This window comes from Scyliorhinus torazame, chromosome 1 (assembly GCF_047496885.1).
Source record: "Scyliorhinus torazame isolate Kashiwa2021f chromosome 1, sScyTor2.1, whole genome shotgun sequence".
NCBI lineage: Eukaryota > Metazoa > Chordata > Chondrichthyes > Carcharhiniformes > Scyliorhinidae > Scyliorhinus > Scyliorhinus torazame.
This window is the reverse complement of record NC_092707.1, coordinates 15,121,883-15,142,161: the sequence shown is the minus strand read 5'-3', so window position 1 is coordinate 15,142,161 and position 20,279 is coordinate 15,121,883. Positions and strand designations below refer to the sequence as shown.

Here is a 20,279-nt window from a genome sequence, read left to right as displayed (position 1 = left end):
GAAGATTGAGCAATCAGTTATGTTTCTACATTGACTATTCGTGGGTGTAACTGCTGGAATCTGTTACTTGAGAACGGATCATTCAGTGGAGAGGAAAGGACCAAAGACCCCACAGGAGCTTTGTAACCCCTAAGTTTGAAAAACAATGTTTGCAGCCAAGTACTTTTATGCAAAAGAGACAAACCACAAAACGACAGCTCATTTTCATTTAAATTTAACCATCAATGTTTTACAGCGCAAATGTTAATGTCCTTAACAGCGTTCTAATCAAAAAGCACAAGAAATTTGATCCTTGTAAAAGAAATAGCAAGGATTTATTGAAATACCAGAAGCTACAAACGCCACCAGTTCGCAACCATTTGTCGTTATATAGGATTTAATGTAGTAAAAGGTCCCAAAGTACTTTTACATAGTCAAACAAAAATTGACACAGCCACACACGGAGGAATCAGGCCAGGTCACTAAAAAGTCTATTTGGGACAGTCTTAGAAGAGAGGGAGAGAGAAAGGCCCACAGAGAGGAAAAGAGAGAGAGGTTTAGTGAGGGAATTCCAGAATTTAGGGCCTTAGGCACTGCTGCCAATGGTATACATAGAAAATTACAGCGCAGTACAGGCCCTTCGGCCCTCGATGTTGCGCCGACCTGTGAAACCACTCTAAAGCCCATCTACACTATTCACTTATCGTCCATATGTCTATCCAATGACCATTTGAATGCCCTTAGTGTTGGCGAGTACACGACTGTTGCAGGCAGGGCATTCCACGCCCCTACTACTCTCTGAGTAAAGAACCTACCTCTGACATCTGTCTTATATCTATCTCCCCTCAATTTAAAGCTATGTCTCCTCGTGCTAGACATCACCATCCGAGGAAAAAGGCTCTCACTGTCCACCCTATCCAATCCTCTGATCATCTTGTGTGCCTCAATTAAGTCACCTCTTAACCTTCTTCTCTCTAATGAAAACAGTCTCAAGTTCCTCAGCCTTTCCTCATAAGATCTTCCCTCCATACCAGGCAACATTCTGGTGAATCTCCTCTGCACCCTTTCCAATGCTTCCACATCCTTCCTATAATGCGGCGACCAGAATTGCACGCAATACTCCAAATGCGGCCGCACCAGAGTTTTGTACAGCTGCAACATGACCTCGGCTCCGAAACTCAATCCCTCGACCAATAAAAGCTAACACACCGTACGCCTTCTTAACAACCCTCTCAACCTGAGTGGCAACTTTCAAGGACCTATGTACATGGACACCGAGATCTCTCTGCTCATCCACACTGCCAAGAATCTCACCATTAACCCAGTACTCTGTCTTCCTGTTATTCCTTCCAAAATGAATCACCTCACACTTTTCTGCCATTTGCCACCTCTCAGCTCAGCGCTGCAGATTATCTATGTCCCTCTGTAACTTGTAACATCCTTCCGCACTGTCCACAACTCCACCGACTTTAGTGTCATCTGCAAATTTACTCACCCATCCTTCAACGCCCTCCTCCAGGTCATTTATAAAAATGACAAACAGCAGTGGCCCCAAAACAGATCCTTGTGGTACACCACTAGTAACTGGACTCTAGTCTGAACATTTCCCATCAACCACCACCCTTTGTCTTCTTCCAGCTAGCCAATTTCTGATCCAAACTGCTAAATCACCCTGAATCGCATGCCTCCGTATTTTCTGCAGCAGCCTACTGTGGGGAACCTTATCAAATGCTTTACTGGAATCCACATACACCACATCAACTGCTTTACCCTCATCCACCTGTTTGGTCACTTTCTCAAAGAACTCAATAAGGTTTGTGAGGCACGACCTACCCTTCACAAAACCGTGTTGACTATCTCTAATCAAATTATTCCTTTCCAGATGATTATACATCCTATCTCTTATAAACCTTTCCAAGATTTTGTCCACAACAGAAGTAAGGCTCACTGGTAAGTTACCGGGGTTGTCTCTACTCCCCTTCTTGAACAAGGGGACAACATTTGCTATCCTCTAGTCTTCTGGTACTATTCCTGTAGACAAAAATGACTTAAAGATCAAAGCCAAAGGCTCAGCAATTTCCTCCCTAGCTTCACAGAGAATCCTAGGATAAATCCCATCCGGCCCAGGGGACTTATCTATTTTCACACTTTCCAAACACCTCCTTCCTCATGAACCTCAAGCCCTTCTAGTGTAGTAGCCTGAATCTCAGTATTCTCGACAACATTGTCTTTTTCCTGTGTGAATACTGACGAAAAATATTCATTTAGCACCTCTCCTATCTCCTCGGACTCCAAGCACAACTTCCCGCGACTGTCCTTGACTGGCCCGACTCTTACCCTAGTCATTTGTTTATTCCTGACATATCTCTAGAAAGCTTTAGGGTTATCCTTGATCCAACCTGCCAAAGACTTCTCATGTCGCTTCCTGGCTCTTCATAGCTCTCTCTTTAGGTTCCTCCTAGCTAACTTGTAACTCTCGAGCGTCCTAACTGAACCTTCTTGTCTCATCTTTACATAAGCCTCTTTCTTCCTCTTGACAAGTGTTTCGACTGCTTTAGTAAACCACGGTTCCCTTGCTCGGCCACTTCTTCCCTGCCTGACAGGTACACACTTATCAAGGACACGCAGTGGCTGTTCTTTGAACAAGCTCCACATTTCCATTGTGCCCATCCCACGCAGTTTTCCTCTCCATCCGATGCATCCTAAGTCTTGCCTCATCGCATCATAATTGCCTTTCCCCCAGATATAACTCTTGCCCTGCGGTATATACCTATCCCTTTCCATCACTAAAGTAAACGTATTGGAATTGTGGTCACAATCACCAAAGTGCTCACCTACCTCCAAATCTAACACCTGTCCTGGTTTATTACCCAGTACAAAATCCAATATGGCCTCGCCTCTCATTGGCCTATCTACATACTGTGTCAGGAAACCCTCCTGCACCCATTGGACAAAAACAGACCCATCTAAAGTACTCGAACTATAGCGTTTCCAGTCAATATTTGGAAAGTTAAAGTCCCCCATAACAACTACCCTGTTGCTTTCGCTCCTATCCAGAATCATTTTTGCAATCCTTTCCTCTACATCTCTGGAACTTTTTGGAGGCCTATAGAAAACCCCTAACAGGGTGACCTCTCCTTTTCTGTTTCTAACCTCAGCCCATACTACCTCAGTAGACGAGTCCTCATCAAACGTCCTTTCTGCCACCGTAATACTGTCCTTGACTAACAATGCCACCCCTCCCCCTCTTTTACCACCTTCCCTGAGCTTACTAAAATATCTAAACCCCGGCACCTGCAACAACCATTCCTGTCCCTGCTCTATCCATGTCTCCGAAATGGCCACAACATCGAAGTCCCAGGTACCAACCCATGCCGCAAGTTCACCCACCTTATTCCGGATGCTCCTGGCATTGAAGAAGACACACTTTAAACCACCTTTCTGCCTGCCGGTACACTCCTGCAACTTTGAAACCTTACTCATGACCTCACTACTCTCAACCTCCTGTATACTGGAGCTACAATTCAGGTTCCCAAGCCCCTGCTGAACTAGTTTAAACCCTCCCGAAGAGCATTAGCAAATTCCCCCCCCCCCCCCCCCCCCCCCAGGATATTGGTACCCCTCTGGTCCAGGTGTAGACCATCCGTTAGTAGAGGTCCCACCGACCCCAGAATGAGCCCCAATTATCCAGAAATCTGAAACCCTCCCTCCTGCACCATCCCTGTAGCCACGTGTTCAACTCCTCTCTCTCCCTCTTCCTCATCTCGCTATCACGTGGCACAGGTAACAACCCAGAGATAATAACTCTGTTTGTCCTCGATCGAAGTTTCCACCCTAGCTCCCGGAATTCCTGCCTTGCATCCCTATCCCTTTTCCTATCTATGTCGTTGGTACCCATGTGGACCACGACATGGGGCTGCTCCCCCTCCCCCTTAAGGATCCCGAAAACACGATCCGAGACATCACGCACCCTGGCACCTGGGAGGCAACACACCAACAGCGAGTCTCTCTCGTTCCCACAGAATCTCCTATCTATCCCCCTAACTATGGAGTCTCCAATGACTAATGTTCTACTCCTCTCCCCCCCTTCCCTTCTGAGCAACAGGGACAGACTCCGTGCCAGAGACCTGTAGCCCAACAGTATCCAAAGCGGTATACTTGTTCCTAAGGGAACGACCACAGGGGATCCCTGTACTGACTGCTTCCTCCCAGCCCCTCTCACCGTCACCCATCTATCTTTATTCTTCGGAGTAACTACATCCCTGAAGCTTCTATCTATGACCACCTCTGCCTCCCGAATGATCCGAAGTTCATCCAGCTCCAGCTGGATCCCATAATTAAACCATGCCTGCTTATAACTGTACTCACCGACACAACTTGGATCCAAATGTAGTGTTTAATCATTTTTAATTCAAAGCTCTTTTTGAAGACATAATATTAAAAAATTGTTGCAAAACATAGATCTTTGTAAGTAGCATAACATTGACATCATTTCTTATGATTATTTCTTTTGAATTCAAGTAGTATAAGTATCTACTGAACATTGCAGGTGGTAAACTTCTGACTAATCAACTAATTTTTCAGTTGAAGTTACTGAAAGATCTGAGCATTTTGAGTTCTGAGGAATTAAAATTTATTTTGCAAATGCAAGCAGATATTAAACAGATGCTCCAAACTGTTCCTCCAGTACGATCCTGCTTACTCCATTTGTATTTGTAAATTCGTGCCACCTTTGCTTTAAGAACAGAGAAAATGTAGCAAGGGGGAAATACTGGCAGATATTTAGAGTGTGTACCTGGTGTGAAGGGCTCTGTGCTGAGCCTGCACATTCTTAACTGAATACAGTTCACAAAAGGCACATTAATGAGAGACCATTCTAAGCATTTCAATATTTAAGTAACTCTGACAAAGTTTGAGGGAAAAGACAGAAACAGATGAGTGAGTTGTTGTTTTTTTTAAAAAAGGAGCCACTTGATCAGATTTTCAGTAACACACCATAATGCTCACATTATGCAACAAATGTGAACAATGTTGAATATCAAATTTAGCCTGATTATAGGAGCTACAATTTGGAAGTGAAATTCTGACCTTAAGATTTAGGGAAGGAAGACAAGTAATGCCTTCATAAGTCTGGATTATAAAGTTGCACAGAATTTGAAAAGCATTTGCCCGACTAACAGCAAGGTTCTATCATTCAGCTTTGAAAGCACTTTGGGCAATTTGCTAATTTCCACTGTTAATTTTAAGTATCCTTTCAATTAAATGCAGTGATTTAAATCTGGCACAAATCAATTTAGAACTACCAGAGACTGCAGTTCATAGAATGATAAAAAGATTGCTGAATTTTTGAGTGTTCTGAAGAATTTAAACTTTGCCCTGAATGAGAAGATAAACATACCTTTACTTGCTGCAGGTGAGAAGAGTTTCTCTGAGCCTACATCTGATGCCTGTGGGAAAAACGGAGAAGATATATGTTAAGATTAGAGATTTGTATCCAATGTATTACTTGAAAACTACCAGTAGAGGGAAGTGTTTTGCTATCCAAGGCCAAAATTTTGCTAGCGATATACACGTAAGGGCATAAAGTTGATAAATTTATCCATTTGTTTGGATGTAAACAGAACATGAATAGTTTGCCAATCCAATTTTTGGTGAGAAAACAGATATGGTCACAACCAAGAGGCAGTATTTCAAGGCTGTTGGATCAAAAATGCTCTTGCACAACAGTTCCATGCAAATAAACAAAACATGGTGTGTTCAATACACGTTTGAGCTCTGACAAATATGTCTTCAAACAGTGTACGCAGACTTTTGACTAGGAAGCACCCATAGATCTTGAAATACACGCAAAAACGGACAATAAAGCCACGATTTCTGCACTGCAGGACATGCAATTTACTTTCGCTTTGCAAACGTTATTGATGATTATTATTCCATTATGACTGAAAACTCACAGGTGGACCCTGGGTGATGTGGAAAGTATTTTTGTAAATCTTTTCAAAGAGGCAGAGAAAAAAAAAAACTCTTAGTGCATGCTGCACGCTTGGACAGAATTGATGCAGCAGCCTGCAAAGTTCTAGCAAATTTCTTTGATCCCCTCAGACCTGGCTTACTTTGAGATGCCATTTCATCAATTAACCCCGTCACTTTGATCTAGTCTCCCCTTGGCGCAAGGGGATTGAACTTCCTTCAAGTTTCACATGCCAAGACTTCCCACCAGTCATAAACCTGACTTGTCAAGCTCAATAAGCCTTTTGTACTCAAAATTGATTTTCAATGAAAACCATCTGTGGTTACGGGATTCTCAAGCAACCCAGTTAATGTAAGCAGCTACACATTATTTGCTTAATGTTGATGAGAGGCGGTTGGGAAAAGGATTAACCAGTATGTTAAAATGGACCGGAACATTAAAAGCTGCTACTCTCTAATTTGGGCATAAAAGACTTGTTTTTGTGACTCTTAATTCGCACAACCTATTTTAAAAGGAGTGTAAACACCACATTTTTAAAAAGGCAATTTAGTTATGTGTACCTATCTTGTTATTTTATATAAATAAATCCATACAATAGGCAACCTGAACGTTTAGTAGATATAAAATAGAAGAAACAGCATTTCTAAGGGAGAAATTCTACTACTTCAAAGAAAAGTACTTGAATACACAACTAAAAACACCAGCACTTCTGTCAGTTGAAAACTTTTAGTTAAGTCAGTTAATATTAGGAATGCAATGATGAGTCGAGTATAGACCAGAAATCAATCAAATTTCCCATCACCCCCTTAACCGGAGCTTGAAAAAAAAATCATGTGTTAAACGTTTAGATAATTTTTGGGTTGTTCAAGGGCAGCGCATCCAGTGGTCTTACCACTGCTAACACGCCACACTGATATGGGTTAGTAGCTTGATCCAAGGGGGCAATGCTAGTGACAAACACCTGATTGAAGAGTTATGTCTTTTACAGTAACAGCTGGCAGTATACAGTACAATTACAACACTGTACAATTTAATTCCAACCTGCTTAGCAGGTTTACAGGGGATGATCTCCTTTTTACTGTGGCTCTAAGTTCTAGCAGCTTAGCGGCTGAGAAGCTGCATTAATTGTGTGTTTATTACTACATTCATTGTGCGTTTGTTACTGCATTCATTGCTACAACCTGTATAGTATCTGCAACATAATAAAGTCCCACAGCACTTCAAAAGAGCATTATAAAATGATATCACACCGATCCATGAAAGAGGTATTAGGTCAGATGACCAAAGACGGGGGGGCAGCACGGTGGTGCAGTGGTAACACTGCTGCCTCACGGCGCCAAGATCCCAGGTTCGATCCCGACTCTAGGTCACTGTCCGTGTGGAGTTTGCACATTCTCCCAGTGTTTGCGTGGGTTTCGCCCCCACAACCCAAAGATATGCAGGGTAGGTGGATTGACCATATCTTTTTATTAAAACAGTAAAAAATATATACAAGGCCAGACGATACAAACACTAATTTTGTGTTGGAGAAACAGGGTACCAATGTATGGGGAGGAGGGGGGGGATACTCTGATTATTAAAAAAGTTCACAACACGTTTCTACAAAAAACAAATGGTACAAGCACTAAACTTTGCGCTGGAGAGACCAGATACCCTCGCCTCTGTACCAACAAAAGGGAGGGGGGGGGGGGGGGGGGGGGGGGAAAGAGGAGGGTGGTAGGGAGGGGGGGGGGGGGGAGTATGCTAAATTTCCCCTTAATTGGAAAAAATGATTGGGTACTCTAAATTTATTTTTAAAAAGATGACCAAAGACAGTAAAAGAGGTAGGTTTTAAGGAGTGTGTTACTGGAGAGATGACCAAAGACAGTAAAAGAGGTAGGTTTTAAGGAGTGTGTTACTGGAGAGATGACCAAAGACAGTAAAAGAGGTAGGTTTTAAGGAGTGTGTTACTGGAGAGATGACCAAAGACAGTAAAAGAGGTAGGTTTTAAGGAGTGTGTTACTGGAGAGAAGTGAGGGGGAGAGGCAGAGTGGGGTAGGGTTGGTATTCCAGAGCTTAAGACACATGCAGCTGCTAAATGTGCAGTGATTAGAGTTCAAAAGCCAGAATTAGAAGAATGCAAAATACATGTACTTCGGAGGCTTGTGGGGCTGAAGGAGATTGCAGAGATAAGGAGGGGCGAGATCACGGAGGGATTGGAAAACAAGGATCATCATTTTAAAATCAAGCTGTGCTTGACCAGGAGCCAATGTAGGTCAACAAGGACAGAGTGATAGTTAATTAGGATTCAGTTCAAGCTATGGAATGGGTAGCAGAGTCTTGGATAATGTCAAGTTTACAGAGAGAGAACAGGAGAGAGCAGCCAGGAGTGAATTAGAATAGTCAAGTCTAGAGATAGGCATGAATGAGAGTTTCAGCAGCAGATGAACGAAGACGGGGTGAAGTTGGTTGATGTTACGGAGGTAAAAGTAAGCAGTCTTGGTGATGGCACAAACATGAAATTGGAAGTTAAGCTCATGGTCAAAAATGATATCAAGATTGGGGACAGATTGGTTTAGTTTCCAACTGTGGCCCAGGCGAGGGATGGAGTTGGTAGACAGGGAACAGGGTTTGGAGCAGAGCAATGGCTTCAGACTTCCCAATCTTTAATTGGAAAATATTTCTGCTCATCCAGTACTGCACATTAGTTAAGAAGTCTGATAACTTGGCAACAGTGCAGGATCTGAGAGAGGAGGTGGTGAGGGACAGTGCAGGAGCTGAGAGAGGAGGTGGTGAGGGACAGTGCAGGAGCTGAGAGAGGAGGTGGTGAGGGACAGTGCAGGAGCTGAGAGAGGAGGTGGTGAGAGACAGTGCAGGAGCTGAGAGAGGAGGTGGTGAGAGACAGTGCAGGAGCTGAGAGAGGAGGTGGTGAGGGACAGTGCAGGAGCTGAGAGAGGAGGTGGTGAGGGACAGTGCAGGAGCTGAGAGAGGAGGTGGTGAGGGACAGTGCAGGAGCTGAGAGAGGAGGTGGTGAGGGACAGTGCAGGAGCTGAGAGCGGAGGTGGTGAGGGACAGTGCAGGAGCTGAGAGAGGAGGTGGTGAGGGACAGTGCAGGAGCTGAGAGAGGAGATGGTGAGGGATAGGGCAGGAGCTGAGAGAGGTGTTGTTGAGAGACAGTGCAGGAGCTGAGAGCGGAGGTGGTGAGGGACAGTGCAGGAGCTGAGAGCGGAGGTGGTGAGGGACAGTGCAGGAGCTGTGAGCGGAGGTGGTGAGGGACAGTGCAGGAGCTGAGAGAGGAGGTGGTGAGGGACACGGCAGGAACTGAGAGAGGAGGTGGTGAGGGACAGTGCAGGAGCTGAGAGAGGAGATGGTGAGGGATAGGGCAGGAGCTGAGAGAGGTGTTGTTGAGAGACAGTGCAGGAGCTGAGAGCGGAGGTGGTGAGGGACAGTGCAGGAGCTGAGAGAGGAGGTGGTGAGGGACAGTGCAGGAGCTGAGAGAGGAGGTGGTGAGGGACAGTGCAGGAGCTGAGAGCGGAGGTGGTGAGGGACAGTGCAGGAGCTGAGAGAGGAGGTGGTGAGGGACAGTGCAGGAGCTGAGAGAGGAGATGGTGAGGGATAGGGCAGGAGCTGAGAGAGGTGTTGTTGAGAGACAGTGCAGGAGCTGAGAGCGGAGGTGGTGAGGGACAGTGCAGGAGCTGAGAGCGGAGGTGGTGAGGGACAGTGCAGGAGCTGAGAGAGGAGGTGGTGAGGGACACGGCAGGAACTGAGAGAGGAGGTGGTGAGGGACAGTGCAGGAGCTGTGAGCGGAGGTGGTGAGGGACACGGCAGGAACTGAGAGAGGAGGTGGTGAGGGACAGTGCAGGAGCTGAGAGAGGAGGTGGTGAGGGACAGTGCAGGAGCTGAGAGAGGAGGTGGTGAGTGACAATGCAGGAGCTGAGTGGAGGTGGTGAGGGACAGTGCAGGAGCTGAGAGAGGAGATGGTGAGGGACAGTGCAGGAGCTGAGAGAGGAGGTGGTGAGGGACAGTGCAGGAGCTGAGAGAGGAGGTGGTGAGGGACAATGCAGGAGCTGAGAGCGGAGGTGGTGAGGGACAGGGCAGGAGCTGAGAGAGGAGGTGGTGAGGGACAGTGCAGGAGCTGAGAGAGGAGGTGGTGAGGGACAGTGCAGGAGCTGAGAGTGGAGGTGGTGAGGGACAGTGCAGGAGCTGAGAGCGGAGGTGGTGAGGGACAGGGCAGGAGCTGAGAGAGGAGGTGGTGAGGGACAGTGCAGGAGCTGAGAGAGGAGGTGGTGAGGGACAGTGCAGGAGCTGAGAGAGGAGGTGGTGAGGGACAGTGCAGGAGCTGAGAGAGGAGGTGGTGAGGGACAGGGCAGGAGCTGAGAGAGGAGGTGGTGAGGGACAGTGCAGGAGCTGAGAGAGGAGGTGGTGAGGGACAGGGCAGGAGCTGAGAGAGGAGGTGGTGAGGGACAGGGCAGGAGCTGAGAGAGGAGGTGGTGAGGGACAGTGCAGGAGCTGAGAGAGGAGGTGGTGAGGGACAGTGCAGGAGCTGAGAGAGGAGGTGGTGAGGGACAGTGCAGGAGCTGAGAGAGGAGGTGGTGAGGGACAGTGCAGGAGCTGAGAGAGGAGGTGGTGAGAGACAGTGCAGGAACTGAGAGTGGAGATGGTGAGGGACAGTGCAGGAGCTGAGAGAGGAGGTGGTGAGGGACAGTGCAGGAGCTGAGAGAGGTGTTGTTGAGATACAGTGCAGGAGCTGAGAGCGGAGGTGGTGAGGGACAGTGCAGGAGCTGAGAGAGGAGGTGGTGAGGGACACGGCAGGAACTGAGAGAGGAGGTGGTGAGGGACAGTGCAGGAGCTGTGAGCGGAGGTGGTGAGGGACACGGCAGGAACTGAGAGAGGAGGTGGTGAGGGACAGTGCAGGAGCTGAGAGAGGAGGTGGTGAGGGACAGTGCAGGAGCTGAGAGAGGAGGTGGTGAGAGACAGTGCAGGAGCTGAGAGAGGAGGTGGTGAGGGACAGTGCAGGAGCTGAGAGAGGAGGTGATGAGGGACAGTGCAGGAGCTGAGAGAGGAGGTGGTGAGGGACAGTGCAGGAGCTGAGAGAGGAGGTGTTGAGGGACAGTGCAGGAGTTGAGAGAGGAGGTGGTGAGGGACAATGCAGGAGCTGAGTGGAGGTGGTGAGGGACAGGGCAGGAGCTGAGAGAGGAGGTGGTGAGGGACAATGCAGGAGCTGAGTGGAGGTGGTGAGGGACAGTGCAGGAGCTGAGAGAGGAGATGGTGAGGGGCAGTGCAGGAGCTGAGAGAGGAGGTGGTGAGGGACAGTGCAGGAGCTGTGAGCGGAGGTGGTGAGGGACACGGCAGGAACTGAGAGAGGAGGTGGTGAGGGACAGTGCAGGAGCTGAGAGAGGAGGTGGTGAGGGACAGTGCAGGAGCTGAGAGAGGAGGTGGTGAGGGACAGTGCAGGAGCTGAGAGAGGAGGTGGTGAGGGACAATGCAGGAGCTGAGTGGAGGTGGTGAGGGACAGTGCAGGAGCTGAGAGAGGAGATGGTGAGGGACAGGGCAGGAGCTGAGAGAGGAGGTGGTGAGGGACAGTGCAGGAGCTGAGAGAGGAGGTGGTGAGGGACAGTGCAGGAGCTGAGAGAGGAGGTGGTGAGTGACAATGCAGGAGCTGAGTGGAGGTGGTGAGGGACAGTGCAGGAGCTGAGAGAGGAGGTGGTGAGTGACAATGCAGGAGCTGAGTGGAGGTGGTGAGGGACAGTGCAGGAGCTGAGAGAGGAGATGGTATGGGACAGTGCAGGAGCTGAGAGAGGAGGTGGTGAGGGACAGTGCAGGAGCTGAGAGAGGAGGTGGTGAGGGACAATGCAGGAGCTGAGAGAGGAGGTGGTGAGGGACAATGCAGGAGCTGAGAGCGGAGGTGGTGAGGGACAGGGCAGGAGCTGAGAGAGGAGGTGGTGAGGGACAGTGCAGGAGCTGAGAGTGGAGGTGGTGAGGGACAGTGCAGGAGCTGAGAGCGGAGGTGGTGAGGGACAGGGCAGGAGCTGAGAGAGGAGGTGGTGAGGGACAGTGCAGGAGCTGAGAGAGGAGGTGGTGAGGGACAGTGCAGGAGCTGAGAGAGGAGGTGGTGAGGGACAGTGCAGGAGCTGAGAGAGGAGGTGGTGAGGGACAGTGCAGGAGCTGAGAGAGGAGGTGGTGAGGGACAGTGCAGGAGCTGAGAGAGGAGGTGGTGAGGGACAGTGCAGGAGCTGAGAGAGGAGGTGGTGAGGGACAGTGCAGGAGCTGAGAGAGGAGGTGGTGAGAGACAGTGCAGGAACTGAGAGTGGAGATGGTGAGGGACAGTGCAGGAGCTGAGAGAGGAGGTGGTGAGGGACAGTGCAGGAGCTGAGAGAGGAGGTGGTGAGGGACACGGCAGGAACTGAGAGAGGAGGTGGTGAGGGACAGTGCAGGAGCTGTGAGCGGAGGTGGTGAGGGACACGGCAGGAACTGAGAGAGGAGGTGGTGAGTGACAGTGCAGGAGCTGAGAGAGGAGGTGGTGAGGGACAGTGCAGGAGCTGAGAGAGGAGGTGGTGAGAGACAGTGCAGGAGCTGAGAGAGGAGGTGGTGAGGGACAGTGCAGGAGCTGAGAGAGGAGGTGGTGAGGGACAGTGCAGGAGCTGAGAGAGGAGGTGGTGAGGGACAGTGCAGGAGCTGAGAGAGGAGGTGGTGAGGGACAATGCAGGAGCTGAGTGGAGGTGGTGAGGGACAGGGCAGGAGCTGAGAGAGGAGGTGGTGAGGGACAATGCAGGAGCTGAGTGGAGGTGGTGAGGGACAGTGCAGGAGCTGAGAGAGGAGATGGTGAGGGACAGTGCAGGAGCTGAGAGAGGAGGTGGTGAGGGACAGTGCAGGAGCTGAGAGAGGAGGTGGTGAGGGACAGTGCAGGAGCTGAGAGAGGACGTGGTGAGGGACAGTGCAGGAGCTGAGAGAGGACGTGGTGAGGGACAGTGCAGGAGCTGAGAGAGGAGGTGGTGAGGGACAGTGCAGGAGCTGTGAGCAGAGGTGGTGAGAGACACGGCAGGAACTGAGAGAGGAGGTGGTGAGGGACAGTGCAGGAGCTGAGAGAGGAGGTGGTGAGGGACAGTGCAGGAGCTGAGAGAGGAGGTGGTGAGGGACAGTGCAGGAGCTGAGAGAGGAGGTGGTGAGGGACAGTGCAGGAGCTGAGAGAGGAGGTGGTGAGGGACAGGGCAGGAGCTGAGAGAGGACGTGGTGAGGGACAGTGCAGGAGCTGTGAGCAGAGGTGGTGAGAGACAGTGCAGGAGCTGAGAGAGGAGGTGGTGAGGGACAGTGCAGGAGCTGAGAGAGGAGGTGGTGAGGGACAGTGCAGGAGCTGAGAGAGGAGATGGTGAGGGACAGTGCAGGAGCTGAGAGAGGACGTGGTGAGGGACAGTGCAGGAGCTGAGAGCGGAGGTGGTGAGGGACACGGCAGGAACTGAGAGAGGAGGTGGTGAGGGACAGTGCAGGAGCTGTGAGCGGAGGTGGTGAGGGACACGGCAGGAACTGAGAGAAGAGGTGGTGAGGGACAGTGCAGGAGCTGAGAGAGGAGGTGGTGAGGGACAGTGCAGGAGCTGAGAGAGGAGGTGGTGAGGGACAGTGCAGGAGCTGAGAGAGGAGATGGTGAGGGATAGGGCAGGAGCTGAGAGAGGTGTTGTTGAGAGACAGTGCAGGAGCTGTGAGCGGAGGTGGTGAGGGACACGGCAGGAACTGAGAGAGGAGGTGGTGAGGGACAGTGCAGGAGCTGAGAGAGGACGTGGTGAGGGACAGTGCAGGAGCTGAGAGAGGAGGTGGTGAGGGACAGTGCAGGAGCTGAGAGAGGAGGTGGTGAGGGACAGTGCAGGAGCTGAGAGAGGAGGTGGTGAGAGACAGTGCAGGAGCTGAGAGTGGAGGTGGTGAGGGACAGTGCAGGAGCTGTGAGCGGAGGTGGTGAGGGACAGTGCAGGAGCTGAGAGAGGAGGTGGTGAGGGACACGGCAGGAACTGAGAGAGGAGGTGGTGAGGGACACGGCAGGAACTGAGAGAGGAGGTGGTGAGGGACAGTGCAGGAGCTGAGAGAGGAGGTGGTGAGGGACAGTGCAGGAGCTGAGAGAGGAGGTGGTGAGAGACAGTGCAGGAGCTGAGAGAGGAGGTGGTGAGAGACAGTGCAGGAGCTGAGGGAGGAGGTGGTGAGGGACAGTGCAGGAGCTGTGAGCAGAGGTGGTAAGGGACAGTGCAGGAGCTGAGAGAGGATGTGGTGAGGGACAGTGCAGGAGCTGAGAGAGGAGGTGGTGAGGGACAGTGCAGGAGCTGACAGAGGAGGTGGTGAGGGACACGGCAGGAACTGAGAGAGGAGGTGGTGAGGGACAGTGCAGGAGCTGAGAGAGGAGGTGGTGAGGGACAGTGCAGGAGCTGAGAGAGGAGGTGGTGAGGGACAGTGCAGGAGCTGAGAGAGGAGGTGGTGAGGGACAGTGCAGGAGCTGAGGGAGGAGGTGGTGAGAGACAGTGCAGGAGCTGACAGAGGAGGTGGTGAGGGACACGGCAGGAACTGAGAGAGGAGGTGGTGAGGGACAGTGCAGGAGCTGAGAGAGGTGGTGGTGAGGGACAGTGCAGGAGCTGAGAGAGGAGGTGGTGAGGGACAGTGCAGGAGCTGAGAGAGGACGTGGTGAGGGACAGTGCAGGAGCTGTGAGCAGAGGTGGTGAGGGACAGGGCAGGAGCTGAGAGAGGAGGTGGTGAGGGACAGTGCAGGAGCTGAGGGAGGAGGTGGTGAGAGACAGTGCAGGAGCTGACAGAGGAGGTGGTGAGGGACACGGCAGGAACTGAGAGAGGAGGTGGTGAGGGACAGTGCAGGAGCTGAGAGAGGAGGTGGTGAGGGACAGTGCAGGAGCTGAGAGAGGTGTTGTTGAGAGACAGTGGAGGAACTGAGAGTGGAGATGGTGAGGGACAGTGCAGGAGCTGAGAGAGGAGATGGTGAGGGATAGGGCAGGAGCTGAGAGAGGTGTTGTTGAGAGACAGTGCAGGAGCTGAGCGCGGAGGTGGTGAGGGACAGTGCAGGAGCTGAGAGAGGAGGTGGTGAGGGACACGGCAGGAACTGAGAGAGGAGGTGGTGAGGGACAGTGCAGGAGCTGTGAGCGGAGGTGGTGAGGGACACGGCAGGAACTGAGAGAGGAGGTGGTGAGGGACACGGCAGGAGCTGAGAGAGGAGGTGGTGAGGGACACGGCAGGAACTGAGAGAGGAGGTGGTGAGGGACAGTGCAGGAGCTGAGAGAGGTGGTGAGGGACAGTGCAGGAGCTGAGAGAGGAGGTGGTGAGAGACAGTGCAGGAGCTGAGAGAGGAGGTGGTGAGGGACAGTGCAGGAGCTGAGAGAGGAGGTGATGAGGGACAGTGCAGGAGCTGAGAGAGGAGGTGGTGAGGGACAGTGCAGGAGCTGAGAGAGGAGGTGGTGAGGGACAGTGCAGGAGCTGAGAGAGGAGGTGGTGAGGGACAGTGCAGGAGCTGAGAGTGGAGGTGGTGAGGGACAGTGCAGGAGCTGAGAGAGGAGATGGTGAGGGACAGTGCAGGAGCTGAGAGAGGAGGTGGTGAGGGACAGTGCAGGAGCTGAGAGAGGAGGTGGTGAGGGACAGTGCAGGAGCTGAGAGAGGACGTGGTGAGGGACAGTGCAGGAGCTGTGAGCAGAGGTGGTGAGAGACACGGCAGGAACTGAGAGAGGAGGTGGTGAGGGACAGTGCAGGAGCTGAGAGAGGAGGTGGTGAGGGACAGTGCAGGAGCTGAGAGAGGAGGTGGTGAGGGACAGTGCAGGAGCTGAGAGAGGAGGTGGTGAGGGACAGTGCAGGAGCTGAGAGAGGAGGTGGTGAGGGACAGTGCAGGAGCTGAGAGAGGAGGTGGTGAGGGACAGTGCAGGAGCTGAGAGTGGAGGTGGTAAGGGACAGTGCAGGAGCTGAGAGAGGACATGGTGAGGGACAGTGCAGGAGCTGAGAGCGGAGGTGGTGAGTGACAGGGCAGGAGCTGAGAGAGGAGGTGGTGAGGGACAGTGCAGGAGCTGTGAGCGGAGGTGGTGAGGGACAGTGCAGGAGCTGAGAGAGGAGGTGGTGAGGGACACGGCAGGAACTGAGAGAGGAGGTGGTGAGGGACACGGCAGGAACTGAGAGAGGAGGTGGTGAGGGACAGTGCAGGAGCTGAGAGAGGACGTGGTGAGGGACAGTGCAGGAGCTGTGAGCAGAGGTGGTGAGGGACAGTGCAGGAGCTGTGAGCAGAGGTGGTGAGGGACAGTGCAGGAGCTGAGGGAGGAGGTGGTGAGAGACAGTGCAGGAGCTGAGAGAGGAGGTGGTGAGAGACAGTGCAGGAGCTGAGAGAGGAGGTGGTGAGGGACACGGCAGGAACTGAGAGAGGAGGTGGTGAGGGACACGGCAGGAACTGAGAGAGGAGGTGGTGAGGGACAGTGCAGGAGCTGAGAGAGGATGTGGTGAGGGACAGTGCAGGAGCTGAGAGAGGAGGTGGTGAGGGACAGTGCAGGAGCTGAGAGAGGAGGTGGTGAGGGATAGGGCAGGAGCTGAGAGAGGAGGTGGTGAGGGACAGTGCAGGAGCTGAGAGTGGAGGTGGTGAGGGACAGTGCAGGAGCTGAGAGAGGAGGTGGTGAGGGACAGTGCAGGAGCTGAGAGAGGAGGTGGTGAGGGACAGTGCAGGAGCTGAGAGAGGAGGTGGTGAGAGACAGTGCAGGAGCTGAGAGTGGAGGTGGTGAGGGACAGTGCAGGAGCTGTGAGCGGAGGTGGTGAGGGACAGTGCAGGAGCTGAGAGAGGAGGTGGTGAGGGACACGGCAGGAACTGAGAGAGGAGGTGGTGAGGGACACGGCAGGAACTGAGAGAGGAGGTGGTGAGGGACAGTGCAGGAGCTGAGAGAGGAGGTGGTGAGAGACAGTGCAGGAGCTGAGAGAGGAGGTGGTGAGAGACAGTGCAGGAGCTGAGAGAGGAGGTGGTGAGAGACAGTGCAGGAGCTGAGGGAGGAGGTGGTGAGGGACAGTGCAGGAGCTGTGAGCAGAGGTGGTAAGGGACAGTGCAGGAGCTGAGAGAGGATGTGGTGAGGGACAGTGCAGGAGCTGAGAGAGGAGGTGGTGAGGGACAGTGCAGGAGCTGACAGAGGAGGTGGTGAGGGACACGGCAGGAACTGAGAGAGGAGGTGGTGAGGGACAGTGCAGGAGCTGAGAGAGGATATGGTGAGGGACAGTGCAGGAGCTGAGAGAGGAGGTGGTGAGGGACAGTGCAGGAGCTGAGAGAGGAGGTGGTGAGGGACAGTGCAGGAGCTGAGAGAGGAGGTGGTGAGGGACAGTGCAGGAGCTGAGAGAGGAGGTGGTGAGGGACAGTGCAGGAGCTGAGAGAGGAGGTGGTGAGGGACAGTGCAGGAGCTGAGAGAGGAGGTGGTGAGGGACAGTGCAGGAGCTGAGAGTGGAGGTGGTGAGGGACAGTGCAGGAGCTGAGAGTGGAGGTGGTGAGGGACAGTGCAGGAGCTGAGAGAGGAGGTGGTGAGGAACAGTGCAGGAGCTGAGAGAGGAGGTGGTGAGGGACACGGCAGGAACTGAGAGAGGAGGTGGTGAGGGACAGTGCAGGAGCTGAGAGAGGAGGTGGTGAGGGACAGTGCAGGAGCTGAGAGAGGAGGTGGTGAGGGACAGTGCAGGAGCTGAGAGAGGACGTGGTGAGGGACAGTGCAGGAGCTGTGAGCAGAGGTGGTGAGGGACAGGGCAGGAGCTGAGAGAGGAGGTGGTGAGGGACAGTGCAGGAGCTGAGGGAGGAGGTGGTGAGAGACAGTGCAGGAGCTGACAGAGGAGGTGGTGAGGGACACGGCAGGAACTGAGAGAGGAGGTGGTGAGGGACAGTGCAGGAGCTGAGAGAGGAGGTGGTGAGGGACAGTGCAGGAGCTGAGAGAGGAGGTGGTGAGGGACACGGCAGGAACTGAGAGAGGAGATGGTGAGGGACAGTGCAGGAGCTGAGAGAGGAGGTGGTGAGGGACAGTGCAGGAACTGAGAGTGGAGGTGGTGAGGGACAGTGCAGGAGCTGAGAGTGGAGGTGGTGAGAGACAGTGCAGGAGCTGAGAGAGGAGATGGTGAGGGACAGTGCAGGAGCCAAAAGAGGAGATGGTGAGGGATAGGGCAGGAGCTGAGAGAGGAGGTGGTGAGGGACAGTGCAGGAGCTGAGAGAGGAGATGGTGAGGGATAGGGCAGGAGCTGAGAGAGGAGGTGGTGAGAGACAGTGCAGGAGCTGAGAGAGGAGGTGGTGAGAGACAGTGCAGGAGCTGAGGGAGGAGGTGGTGAGGGACAGTGCAGGAGCTGTGAGCAGAGGTGGTAAGGGACAGTGCAGGAGCTGAGTAAGGATGTGGTGAGGGACAGTGCAGGAGCTGAGAGAGGAGGTGGTGAGGGACAGTGCAGGAGCTGACAGAGGAGGTGGTGAGGGACACGGCAGGAACTGAGAGAGGAGGTGGTGAGGGACAGTGCAGGAGCTGAGAGAGGATGTGGTGAGGGACAGTGCAGGAGCTGAGAGAGGAGGTGGTGAGGGATAGGGCAGGAGCTGAGAGAGGAGGTGGTGGGGGACAGTGCAGGAGCTGAGAGAGGAGGTGGTGAGAGACAGAGCAGGAGCTGACAGAGGAGGTGGTGAGGGACAGTGCAGGAGCTGAGAGAGGAGATGGTGAGGGACAGTGCAGGAGCTGAGAGAGGAGGTGGTGAGGGACAGTGCAGGAGCTGAGAGAGGAGGTGGTGAGGGACAGTGCAGGAGCTGAGAGAGGAGGTGGTGAGGGACACGGCAGGAACTGAGAGAGGAGATGGTGAGGGACAGTGCAGGAGCTGAGAGAGGAGATGGTGAGGGACAGTGCAGGAGCTGAGAGAGGAGATGGTGAGGGACAGTGCAGGAGCTGACAGAGGAGATGGTGAGGGATAGGGCAGGAGCTGAGAGAGGAGGTGGTGAGGGACAGCGCAGGAGCTGAGAGAGGAGATGGTGAGGGATAGGGCAGGAGCTGAGAGAGGAGGTGGTGAAGGATAGGGCAGGAGCTGAGAGAGGAGGTGGTGAGGGATAGGGCAGGAGCTGAGAGAGGAGGTGGTGAGGGACAGGGCAGGAGCTGAGAGAGGAGGTGATGAGGGACAGGGCAGGAGCTGAGAGAGGAGGTGATGAGGGACAGGGCAGGAGCTGAGAGCGGAGGTGGTGAGGGAGAGCTTGGTATTGTTAGTATACAAAGTGAAAACTAAAGGTGTGCTTTTTGGACGTTGAGCCAAGGGCAGCAGGTAGATGAGAAATAGGAGAGGACGAAGGATAGATTCTTGGAGTGCACCTGAGATAACGGTGCAGGGTCAGGAAAAAAACTATTGCAAGTGACATCATAGCCATGATTAGATGGGTAAGAATGGGATAAGGTGACAGCAGTCCCTCCCAGCTTGATAACAGTAAAGAGGCATCAGAGAAGGATCGTGTGGTCAACCATGTCAAAGGCTGGAGACAGGTTAAAAAGATTTAATTAATTTACCAATTTACTGTAAATTTTCACATATTAACTCCAGTTTTCCCTGTAAAAGTAGGAAGTGTGCGTGCGCGCATGCTCATCGGATCATATAATGCTCAAAAGATTGATAGCTTTTCATGGCTACCAACCATGGATTGGCAGTAAGGTTACAGTATTAAAGTCACAACCTTTTCCACTGCTTTGTGTATTCCATCAGGCATTACGTACATGGAGGCACAGAGCACTCACAGCCACTGCTGAAGTAGAACTCAAGGAGGGAGCAATCCTATAGAGTGTACAAGGGAGTGATTTTAAGGCTGCAGCCTCATTTCAGATTAAGTTTTACCTTTGGTCTTAATGATTTGTCATCCGGACTGATAACTATTCCCATGTATATATTATTCCGTCTGTAGTTATAGAATGAAGAACCTACAGCACTCAATGGGTTACACAGAATGGCAATTTCATTTTTAATATGGATGGCTGTAAGGATTATGGACAAGAGCACCAACAAGCTAAATCTTAGTCACCTACCAATCCTGTGGATTTGGTTTGCTTCGAGTCTGTACCCACGGTGTATAATTCTCTTAAGTATGTACAATTTTAAAAAGCAAAACCATTTCCTTCCTGAACACACTGGATCCATTTCTATTAGCTGTACACTATTCTAATGTAAACTCCTACGAAATACATAATTACTTCCCCAGATTGTTCTCAACAATGATAAATCAGGATTAGAGACATTAACATTCTAGTCCACCCCTGTATGGCAGCCTTGTGCTGTTTGGATGAGGAGCCATTTTTTACCAAAATAAAGTAGGTTTTAAAAAAAATACTATAAACAGTATGGAATTCAGAATGCTTTTCATGGTCAATAC

The 20,279-nt window shown here is 52.1% G+C and overlaps 1 protein-coding gene across 14 annotated transcripts in view; it reads right to left on the bottom strand.

The window, feature by feature from the left end:
* fbrsl1 (fibrosin-like 1) overlaps window positions 1-20,279 on the bottom strand; it is a 1,210,587-nt gene that overhangs the window by 125,211 nt on the left and 1,065,097 nt on the right. For all 14 annotated transcript variants that reach the window (XM_072468583.1, XM_072468681.1, XM_072468689.1 and 11 more), the window contains one exon: window positions 5,378-5,426. In XM_072468583.1, the coding sequence (XP_072324684.1) occupies window positions 5,378-5,426 (49 nt within the window). The remainder of the gene's footprint in view (window positions 1-5,377; window positions 5,427-20,279) is intronic.